The sequence below is a fragment of the Perca fluviatilis genome, chromosome 14 (assembly GCF_010015445.1).
Source record: "Perca fluviatilis chromosome 14, GENO_Pfluv_1.0, whole genome shotgun sequence".
In the NCBI taxonomy this organism is placed as follows: domain Eukaryota; kingdom Metazoa; phylum Chordata; class Actinopteri; order Perciformes; family Percidae; genus Perca; species Perca fluviatilis.
The window spans coordinates 5,945,703-5,957,871 of record NC_053125.1 but is presented as its reverse complement, the minus strand read 5'-3'; the positions used below and the strand labels follow the sequence as shown (position 1 = coordinate 5,957,871).

Sequence of the window (12,169 nt, the reverse complement as noted above, 5' to 3'; positions counted from 1 at the left end):
ATTAAGAGAAGACAAAAGAGAAAGTGGAAAAACAAGAGAAGACAAGAGAGCATGCCAGATGACAGGGTGAGGAAAAAGTAACAGGGATGGGCAGAGGCAGGGAGTGAGGGAGTGAGGGATGAGATAAGGGGGGAGTGGAGTGGTTGATGGTTGCAGCTCTGCCCATGGAGAGGTGCAGTGATTCATGATGTCACGTGGTGAAGACTGGGTGACTCATCCACCAACATCATCATGCAGCCACTGCAGAGCCCCCAAACACACACACACACGCACACACAAACGCGCACGCACGGTCGCAGGCACGCACACACACACACACACACACACACACACACACACACACACACACACACACACACGTTAGAAATATGTGTGCAAACCATAAGCTAATGATAATCAAACATAATCATAAGAAACATGCATTAGCAACTGGCAAAAATAGAAATGCTTACATATTTAAAACCAAGTGTTATCTCTCACTCACTGTCTCTCTCTCTCTCTCTCTCTCTCTCTCTCTCTCTCACACACACACGCACACACACACACACACACACACACACACACACACACACACACACACACACACACACACACACACACACACACACACACACACACTAGATTTTGGGGAGTTTACACTCCAGCAACGACATCCCAAACTGGCTTCATTTATGAAAAAAAAAAAATCATTTCAATCAAGAGTCTTTATACGAGTATGGCTGTGAAACGTGCACTCAACGGTAGCGTGGCCGAGCGGTCTAAGGCGCTGGATTAAGGCTCCAGTCTCTTCGGGGGCGTGGGTTCAAATCCCACCGCTGCCATAAACTTATTATAGTGAGCAAGATTAAGTTAAAAACAAAAACAAAAAATTCGATTGACTGTTGGTTTGGCTTGTGTTGCCAAAAAGTATAACAATGTCATACCGTTTTTGGTACCTCTCCAAGTTAATTATAGTCCCCACTATGCCGCATAGATCATGTATGCTACTGCTTATCCAGATTGCATGTCTCCTTCGTTTTATCTATTAGGCAGTGCTCGTTTCAGGCTGCTTTTCTCACTAGTATTGGCGGAGTCTAAAGTCAGCTATTGGTTTCCCTAACGTTACAGTAACTGTCCACATCCACAAGTGTTAGGAGGAAACCTTAGGGAATGCGCACAGCCTAAAAACAAAATACCTGGGAGGAACAGGTCAGGGCGAATAGTTTCCCATGCCGATTGGGGAACCCGGAAGCAGCTAGACTCCCAGCCTTCACAATAAAAGAAATAAAAATAAAAAAGACACTCAGCCTTCAAGTTAAAGTAAGTTCAATTAGTCTCGCTTTGCCAGACCTTCCTCCAAAGCGCTGGGGAAGAGTGTGGCTACTCCACATAGCATTCGGGTATGGGAGGAAAACGTGTTCTGGTTCATTGGTTCAAAAGCCAGGGTGCCCCTGCAAAATAGCCTCGGAAGGAACTTGTTTTGGTGGAACATGTGTACGTTAAAAAGTTGTTTTAGTCGTTAAAGTTAACCACAGTCCTCATAAATCGACCAGAGTTAAAAATGCCAACACAAAGAAAGCCCAATGCAACGGATATCCGGCCTAAATGAGTGAAATCTGTCGGATATTCCGGCGGCAATGGAGCAATCCCGGAAGTGGAACGTCAATGATATAGACTAAACTTAAATTGATAGTTCACTTTTTTCTTTATCATTAAAGAAATCATATACGGTGTGTGTGTGTGTGTGTTTGTGTGTGTGAGTGAGTGAGTGAGTGAGTGAGTGAGTGAGTGAGTGAGTGAGTGAGTGAGTGAGTGAGTGAGTGAGTGGGTGTGCATGTAATACTCATGTTGTGGGGACATAAATCACATGGGGATTAGCCCTCCTTTTAGGGACAAAATGCAAGTCCTCGTAATGGAAATCATTACAATGGTTTGGGATGGGTTAGGTTTAGGCAGCGGTCAGGTTAGGGTGAGTCGCCAGAAAATAAATGTAAGTCGAATGTAATGTAGGCTACTCTAAAGCAGTGGTTCTCAAACTTTTTTTCAATAATGTACCCCCTGTGAAACATTCTCTGAGCCAAGTACCCCCTGACCAGCACAGGTACATTACAGTGCTGCACCACCACTGTCTGTCTGACTAAACAACAACTTTGTAACTAAAAAACACTTAAATGCTACTTCAAATGTTTAACTAATGACTTTATTATTATAGTATAACTTTTAAGGGAATTAATTCATGACTGATATTTTTAAAACATATTTAAAGGAATCTCATGTACCCCCCTGCAGTACGCCAAAGTATCCCATAGGGGTATACGTACCCCCATTTGAGAAACACTGCTCTAAAGTGTTGGAAACCCGACTATGTGTATCTGTGTGTGTGTGTGTGTGAGATTATAAAGCCTATATACTGTAGCGTTTTACAGGATTTGATTCCAATAAAAGTTATTATTGAATTTGAAAAGTGAGTCATTCAATTTGCATTTAAGTTGTTTATATATGTATGAAGTCAAAGTTAAAAGGGCCATTTTGTTCCATTTCCTTATTCTGGCATTTTTTTTAATCAAAAAATAATTTTAAAATCTTAAAGTAAATGAATTGATTTATTGATATGCCATTTACATAGACATGTTCACACGCCAGGAATAAAATAGCCAAAAAGTCGAAGAGGCATTTAACATATATATTTGAACACCCTGTCTCTTTTTTTGTGTGAGAATAAATTATTAGAGGTGGTTTAGATATCAGCCCTGTGCCATAGACTGATAATATTAATATTTACAGTCAATGCCCTGTATACACTTAACGCTTTTACTCTGAAAATATCGCACCGGAAGACGAATTGTTGTTGTTAGCGGCTGAACGCAGGCGGGCTGTGAAAGTTATCTCTGCGAGGAAGCACGTCTTTTAAACCAAGTTCAACGTTCAAATGGACGTTTACATCCAGCGAGTAACGGCCACGGCTCTCTGAGCTTGCACGAGACGAACACGCTCGAGTTTGTCTCGTGAATCTTTCGGTCTAGTCTGGTAACGTACGTTCGGTTTGTTTAGTATCGGTGACGTGAGTCGAGATGAAGCCGCCTCCTCGGAAACGAACTAAAATAGATCGCACCCTCGCATACAGCACCCTGTCTCCCGAACCTTCTAGTAAACAAAAGGCCAGCAGACAGTGGAAGATGGCCGAACAGAGGAGTCTCCTGACGGCACTGAAAAGACTCAGCGGGAAAACCCAGGGCCACGAAGACATCGACTATGATTTCCTGAGAAACCACGTGAAAACTCGGTCCATTTCGGAGGTAACGCGACACTACTCGATTTAGCGACAACGTGTTTCCGTCACGTTATAGGTAACTGCACATATAGTGTGCACCTCAGGGAAAACGCTGCTTTGGTAGCTCTGTGTTTGGATGTAAAAACCTAGTTCTGTCAGTGGTGGAAGAAGTATTCAGAGCCTTGACTTAACCCTTGTGTGGCGTTCGGGGATGTGGGACCCTTTTTCAATGTTTGCTAAAAGAAAAATGATGCTCTTTATTGTTTATTCTAACTCAAACTCATTGGCCTTCGCTCATTTTCTGTGGAGAACATAAAAAAGAACTTATTTTCAGTGACTGCACATGGTACATAACTATTACATATGAGGTGTTCTGGTCTACTGGACCCGAGTGTATTTAAATGTAGGTGCTATGAAACTATGTTGTCTTTCTGCACCTGCTATTCCCACACAAAGTTGCAAAATTGTTACATTTCAAGCACTTTCACCTGTTCTGATTAAGTTCTAAAACTAAGCACCAATAATGATCAAAAATCTTGGTTTCTATTTTATTTATTTTTTTTTACCTTTTTTATAATTGAATTTCCTTATTTTCTCACAAAAAACGAAAATGATCATAAATGTGATCTCACAGAGGTAAATGGCAAATATGAACCATACATGATGTATATATCATTGGTAATTGAGCTAAAGTAAACATCTATTAACTATTTTTACATAAATTGTTATGGCTGTATTGATTTAAAAGCCTAACAATGTGGTGGGTCCACCAGACCCGGGAACATTGGCTGTGTAACAAAAATATGAACACCACACAAGGGTTAAGTAAGTACTAGTAGGCTACCACACACAGTATCATCCGGAAAATGTACTTAAAGTATTAAAAGTAAAAGTACTCAATGCAGGAAAATCTTCACATAATAGACTGGAAGTTATGCAAACTAAGTGTTTATTCGTCTTATAAATTCATCTGGACTTGTAGGCCTATACGGTGTTGGGTAGTTTTAACTTCTAATAAAACATCCTATTTTATAAACTACATGTGTTTTGTGTGCAAAAATATTAATTTGAAAAAAGTAACTAGTAGCTAAAGCTGTCAGATTAATGTAGTGGAGTAAAAAGTATAATATTTCTCTCTGAAATGTAGCGGAGTAGGACTAAAAAGTGGCATGAAAAGACTCAAGTACATAAGTACCTCAAATTTGTACTGTTGTACAGTTAAGACATGTGTGTGGACTATCCCTTTCTTCCTTTAGATGCAATCTGTGGTGGAATATCTGAAGAACAAAGTGATCTCAATGGCGAGCCAAATGCTAAAGGAGAAGAGGTTGGAGGAGAAGGTCCGAAAGCCCATCGAGGTGTGGACACACATGGCTTCTACTGTAACTGGAAGCCTCGAAGAACCCATTTCCACTGCATTCTCTCAGGTACTGCAAGCCAGATAAGAATAAGTTAGGTTAGATTGCTTTTATTATCTTTTGAATTTTTTTTGCACACTATGGAAGTGGAGAGATATAACTTGGAATAACGCTCAATTTCACTCTGTTTCAATTAAAAATTACTCCTATGTTGGCACCACCTGAATCTTTCATCTCTCTCCTCCCACCGTGGTTCTCAGATGCTGATCGTGTCGTCCACAGAGCCTTGCACCCTGAGGAACTGTGACCCTCCCCAAGTCTACAGACCACCCACAAACAAAGAGGGGCCTGTTAGTCGCACCATCACTCCTAGACCAATGACTAGGTTGCCAGTCAAAGGTATGGACCGCCAGACAATAAAAACTGATATCAGTAGTTGGTGTCATGCCATGTGGATCTTTTTGTGATCGTTTTAGATCGGTGTGTGGACATTTTCTAATTGTTTTGCGTCTTTATGGTGGTTGTGTGCATAGATATAGAACAATAAATATGACATGACGTCACAACTAATGGGATAACTGTCCGCCATCTTACCTGGGTACTGTTTACAATTGCCGCCTATGGGCAGAAACTTTATTATCAGCTGTGCAGCACCTGTTGCTTTATCAAAAGGACCAAAGTGACTAGGGAGGCTGGCATTAGGGCTGCACGATACGAGGAAAATATCTAATTGTGATTATTTTGACTGGTATTGCGATTGCGATATGATTCACGATATTGGAGGAAATGATCGTTTTTGTATCATTATTCTCATTTTCATTGAAAATGATTAACATTGAAAGAAATTAAAATGATTATAGTGTGATTTTTGCGAGGCTCTGTACCAAACAAAGGTGTTTTCTGTAGTCTGTAGGATAGGATTTGTAGGCCAGGATGTCTCTGCAGCACCACAGTACTTCATTCAGAATGGTTTGACACATATTTTGCCATTAACAAATATTGCTCCTTCCCCCTGCGATTTGGATATTGCACCAGTCCATATTGTGATTTCGATACAATTGCGATTAATTGTGCAGCCCTAGCTGGCATCACTTCTCACACGTCAGTATAGAGTAGATGCGACATTTATTTTTCACATATAGGCATAAGGTCGGTGAACTACGTAACATTTACTGTTAGCTACCAACGGACCAGCTGCATTCTAACTTAAGTCAAAGTAACTGCTAGCGCTCAACGGCATTGATTTTGTTAGCAAAACCGATCATTTATGACCAGCAAACACTGTTTTGTTAGCTACGCTAACTTAGCTCAAATGTAAGGTTTAGTTAACGTTATAACAAAGTTATTGCTATAACGTTGACGTTTGACCGCTAAGCAGCTGATTCCATGCCAATCAGGTGTAAACTTAGAACGTGTTAACAATGCCAGATTCCCCCCTCAGCTGAGCGTCCTAACGCCAACGCAGCCCGTCCTCTCATGGTTATCAAGACCCCGGCACCAGCCATGGGCCCAGCCAAAAGACTCCCAGCACCCTCCCAAGTGGTGAGAGTGCCAAACAGCAACATCCCTCCACCGAAGCAACGGCTTCCTGCCACAGCTGGAAGCTCGCCTGCTGCTGCCGCCACCTCCCCCTCTCAGACTGCAGCCTCCGCCTGCCCGCCGGGTGCGGCAGCATCACTCGCTGTGCCTCCTACATCTCTACAATCGTCCTCACAGACTGTGACTCCACTTACAGGTAGGGGTGTAAAGATACATCACTCTGGATCGATATATCGATTCAATCCTCATTGATCCAATATCATAGACACAAAGAGACATAGCAATACATATGGTCATCTTTAAGATGCCCCTTTTTATTTTTCAACTTTATATTTATTGTTTTTTGTTATAAAGAGAAGTTTGTTTTTAATTTAAATGTCTGGAAGAGCTTAGAAATTATATTTTTGTTGTTTTTTTGTAAATATATATAAATGTAACTGATTGTTTAAATGAGCTTATGTATCATCTCGTATCGGTCAATAACCTAGCTTGGAAATTAGTAACTCTGCCTTTCGAGTGAATCTTCCCACGCACCTTGCCGCAGTACAATCTTGAATATATGTGGCTGTATGCATAAAATAACTTAACCAAAGACAACTTATCAGTAGTGGTCCATAGGGGGGCGGCCATTCTGGCATTTGCCCAAATTCCAGACGGCCAGTCCGTCACTGGTCTTTCGCGATGTTTTTTTTGCTCCAGTTGATACTGCGATGGTGATATCAGCCCTATATTACACCTGGCGCAGCGCAAAGCCCGACGCAAGTGTTTTTGCTAGTTTAAGACCGACGCAGTTGTCAGTTTCCCGTCCAGCATCCACGTTGTGTAAATAGCAAATTCACCTGCGCCTATCTTTGCGCCCATGGGCGTGCTGGTCTTACAGGGAGGTGTGTTCAGGTGCATTCTGGGCGTATTGCTATCTTGAGGCAGTGGGAAGTGATGGCGCCATTGACCAACAAAAAACTTGTTTAAAGTCAATAACGCTGCATTTCATTGTTTTTTTAACAGCAAATTAGTAAAATGTGTCTATGCTCGTGCACAGCGCGCACACTGTGCTTGTTATAAGCCTGGGCGATATGGCTGAAAACTGTATCACGATATAAGTGTTTCATATCGGTCGATATCGATAATTATTGATATTTTTTATGACCTATTTAAAATAAAGACCAGGAGAAAAATATATTAAATTTAAACATTTTTATTTTAAACTTAACCTTCCTCTGATTATAATCCCCTCAGTTATAAAAGCAGAAATGTCAACACAACCATGGAAATCACTCAAATAAATAAAATGTAAACATAAGTCTAAAATCACAGTGAAGAAAGAATAAGTAAGAACTGCTTAATAAGGTGTAATAAAATGGTGCAAAGTGTTAAATATAAACATAGAGAAACCTGAAACCTGAGAAGAACTGTTTTCTGCAGGTTTAGTGCTAGGTTGGTAACCTGGCTTCTGGACAGTGCTCAGCACGTCTGCCTCCGTTATTTCTTTGTAGCGTTTAGTAAGGCGCTGATGCAGAGTACCTCCCCATGGCGGTCTGCTGCTTGTGCGGTGTAGCAGCTGCAGATGTTGGACGTTGATGGCGAATACGGCTGTGCTCCAAAGTGTGAGCGCGGCTAAGGTGGTAAAACAAGTTTGCGGTAGTGTTGGTGGGGACGACGGTCAGACTTATAAAATCCCCAAAACTGCCATACTGACTTTTCCTGTTTTATCAACAATTTCCTCGCTCGCTGCGGCACTCACTTTCCACTTATCGCTCCACGCCGCCGGTTCTGTTATTGTAGAATCCAACACGAGACAGCGATGTGGCGCAACCAAACATGATACTGTTACATGATTGGCTGTTAGAGTGTCACTCCCTACGTTGCTAGGTTACCAGAGAGTGAGTGCCTTTGTTCATGCAACCAAACTTGCTTCGCAACTTCTGGTTTCTTCCGAAGAAGAAAAACAACTTATCGAACGTTTTATCGAACGCATTTTCTATTGATATTGATTACGTGTCTATCGCGATACATATCGTTATCGTTTTATCGCCCAGCCCTAGCTTGTTACACACACACAGGGACGCACAGCCGCACACAAACATGCAAAAGATTACAAATGAAAATATTACGGTGCAAATCCTCTATCATAACAGCAATGCTCCAAGGTCCAAACGCGCCTGGCTTTTAAAGGGAATGGGAGATGATCTCTGATTGGTTGATTGCATGTTACGCCCAAAACACACCTATGAATTAATGAAGACACTAAGTACAACCCTTTCGAACCATGCGCCCGGCGCACGGACCCTTTTTTCCGCCGTCAAACTAGCAAAAGTGGGTTTGTCACCTGGGCCAGGCGCTTCGTGCCGTGCGCTTAGATCGTTAAAATAGGGCCCCAAATATCGTGTAGCCCTAAATCGTATCGGGGCAGACTTTGTGATATCAGTAAATGTTGTATTGTCGTCTTGAGAATTGTTACAATATCATATCATGATAAACGTGTGATTTACACCCCCCAGTTACAGGACCAGTCCCACCCAGTTCTGGCTCTGCAGCAGTGGTAAAGACTCCGAGTGTTAGCAGCTCTCTAATCAGGACTACCCAGCAGCCCGCGGAGCGACACCCCACCCCCATCTCCACCGCCTCCACGTCAAACTCCCTCTCCTCCACCAACGCCACCAGCCAAACTCCAGTCCCCAGTACCGCAGCGTCCTCTGGTGCCTCCTCCACGCCCCCACTCTCCACCACCGCCGCGGCCTTGTACGCCCGCTTCGGTCGCACCAGCAAGTACAACACGACGGACACGCCGAGGGTGTTAGGCGTCAAGAGCGTAGTGGACTTTGAGAGGATCTATTACTACCTGAGTCAAATCCACCAGCCGAACGACAAGTGTCATCTCACCCCCATGGGTGAGTCCGAGACAAAAGCTGGAACAGTTCCAAATTTTGCTATCGAATTAAATGTCCCAGAAATAATTGCCATTAACAATAGGACAGTAATATACAGGACACCCAAATGTTTTGCGTCCCTACTATATCAGTTACTGTCCACGTTTCTGCAGTCGGTTTCGTTGTTCTTAGAAGCAACGTTTTCTAATGTGGTCGTGTGTCCTCTAGAGAGCGCTATAGTGCTGGACCTGTTGATGTCTCTCCCAGAGGAGCTTCGCCTGCTGAACTGCAACAAGCTGCACACACATCTGACCCAGGTACACCTCGCTGCGCACAAGTTGGTTGGTCACTGGCGACGGTAAACTGAGATGAGGTATTCCTTTGGAACAAGGCTGGGCCATTAGCTCCAAGCGTTGGCCTGTGGTCATCCAAATCAATGGAAAGATGAGCCTGTTGAACGATTAGAGGCTCAGTGAATGGTTTTTCAAATCAGTTGGTTATTGATCAAAAGGCCAAGAAATGGAAAGATGCTAAAATAAATTCTGTTGGGATCACATTAGTCTATATCAAGGACATTCCACTTCTGGGGTATTGCTGCGTTGCTGCCGAAAATTCCGCCGGATGTCCTTCTTTTAGACCGGGTGTCTGTTACCTTCCTCTTTCTTTGTGTTGTAATTCTAAACTCGGGTGGATTTGTGAGGACTGTGGTTAACTGCTCCTCAGATCTCTGCAGGGTAAATCCAGACAGCTAGCTAGACTACCTGTCCAATCTGAGTTTTCTGTTGCACGACTAAAACTACTTTCTATAGTCAAAAATTGCAGATAAAGGCTTCTAACCATATACTACACAAACGCACATGTTCCAGCAGTAATGTGATCTGAAATTGGGGAGAAATAAACAACATTGGCAGCCAAAAAAAAAGCCTACCTGGAGCAGATGACCAATGATAGAAACCTGGCTTGGAACCTGGAATTTTGTCCGATTAACACTACCAGTTAAAGAGTTTAAAAAAAAAAAAAATAGTATTACATTTAAAAATGATTAAAAAAAAAAATAGGGGTGGGGGAAATAATCGATAAAGCATAGTATCGTGATATTTTCCGTGGCAATACTGTATCGATACACAGACGCCAAGTATCGATCTATTATTATAAACTATTATTATGTTTGTCTGCTTGACAATCCCATTAATAAAATTGAAGTGAGATGAACAGAGAAATTATCTTTTAGATAAAACCGATATTGACAAAGTTTCCTTTGGGGACATAATTTGAAGTCGGAAAAAGGTAATAAATTGCAATACCATCCATCCATCCATCTTCGTCCGCTTATCTGGTGTCGGACCCCAAACCTCCCTTTCCCGAGCCACATTAACCAGCTCCGACTGGGGGATCCCGAGGCGTTCCCAGGCCAGGTTGGAGATATAATCCCTCCACCTAGTCCTGGGTCTTCCCCGAGGCCTCCTCCCAGCTGGACCTGCCTGGAACACCTCCCTAGGGAGGCGCCCATGGGGCATCCTTACCAGATGCCCGAACCACCTCAACTGGCTCCTTTCGACGCAAAGGAGCAGCGGCTCTACTCCGAGCTCCTCACGGATGACTGAGCTTCTCACCCTATCTCTAAGGGAGACGCCAGCCACCCTCCTGAGGAAACCCATTTCGGCCGCTTGTACCCTACAATATTGCAATATGTTTAAAATCGCAATAATATCGTATCGTGACATAAGTAGCGTGATGATATCGTATCGTGAAGTCTCTGGTGATTCCCACCCTTATATACAATCTATTTCACCTACAAACTCTGCAATAGAAATGGTCCGCCAGCGCCTACATTGGTATTTTTGCTTATTGTGTCCTATATCAGAAGTTTTCTGTAAAATAGTGTTAATATCTCGTCTCGATCTCGTGAACCCAATCTCATGTCTCGTCTCGTGAGTCGGGTGTCTCGTCCCACCCCCAGTATTGGTACAAAACATAGTTTTTTGCAGCTTTTTGCATTAACCTGACAGCCCTCTTCTGCGTGTCTTTAGGTGTACCAATTCCTCTCATCCCCCGCTGACTCCAAGATGGCGCGAGAAATGTTTAAAGAGCGGAAGGATGGAGTCTGTGCTCAGACAGGGACACCGAGCGGTCCAAACTGTCAGCAGAGCCCTGCTGGGGCTGCTGACAGCGGCGATGTCACAGACAGTGGAGGGAAGAAACTGCAGCCAGAGGAATCTGAGAGCCAATCAGCAGGAAGCAGTAACCCATCAGGACATTTGGGGAATGCAGAAAAGATGGGACCCTGCCCCCCCCTCAACCCATTTATGGTGCCACTGAAACTGTTGAGACGCAAATAGGTCACGTTCAAAAATGTATAAAAACAAATGTGCAATGGTTTGTTCAGTATGCTTTAGTTATGTCTACATTCTATAATAATACATTATCTTTACACTCATTTTAGAGTTTTAAAGTATTTGGTCATTGTTTGTCTCAGAGGTTCCAAGGCTGGGCATCGAACCAGAATCTGGAGTATGGGATGTCTGGTCACTCTGATTCATCGCCTCATTTATACTTATTCTTTGATGAGGTAGGTTCTATTTAAATCAGAATATTATCTATTTGAGACATTTCAGTTTTATTTATGCAACGTTGTTGTTCAGCTGCTTTTGTTAAGACGACATTAAACACTGATGCATTGAGAAGTTTGGCTTATTTTCTTAAAAGAAAGAAAAAGCTTTTTTTGTACAGGGGAACTAAAGATTATTGTATTATTGATTGATCTGCATATTATTTTCTTTATTAATCATTTGGATAATAAAATGTCAGGAAAAAAAGTGAAAAATGCCCAGCACAATGTTTAGTTGTTTTGTGTGTCCAGCTAACCGTCCAAAAGAATTTCCATTGACTCTTCATAGAAACTCAACAATACTCACGTTAAAAGCCCCAACCAGTAAATTTTTTCTTTTGGCATTTTACTTCAAAATTACTGAAACTATTATTTTATGTTGATTGACTAAAATCGATTAATTATTTCAGCTCTAGTTTCTTAGAATTAGAAATTGCTACAAGAAGTGAAACTCTTTGTGAAGCTGTAAGGGTATGAGATGAGCATTATTCTGTGACATTCTAAGACCAAAGTTATTATGTATAAAATATTATTGATTACTAGCTGG

The 12,169-nt window shown here is 42.3% G+C and overlaps 1 protein-coding gene and 1 non-coding gene across 2 annotated transcripts; both read left to right on the top strand.

Annotated features, from left to right (window-relative positions):
• The first annotated feature begins 739 nt into the window (after positions 1-739).
• On the top strand, positions 740-821 carry trnal-aag. Its single transcript has one exon. It is a non-coding gene; the product is annotated as a tRNA-Leu (tRNA).
• Positions 822-2,811: 1,990 nt separating this feature from the next.
• snapc2 (small nuclear RNA activating complex, polypeptide 2) lies at positions 2,812-11,840 on the top strand. The gene is made up of 7 exons (XM_039823468.1): positions 2,812-3,275; positions 4,507-4,677; positions 4,869-5,007; positions 6,050-6,343; positions 8,646-9,035; positions 9,243-9,331; positions 11,045-11,840. Exons 1-7 carry the CDS (start codon positions 3,051-3,053, stop codon positions 11,351-11,353), a joined length of 1,617 nt encoding a protein of 538 aa, XP_039679402.1. The 5' UTR covers positions 2,812-3,050; the 3' UTR covers positions 11,354-11,840.
• Positions 11,841-12,169: the final 329 nt, after the last annotated feature.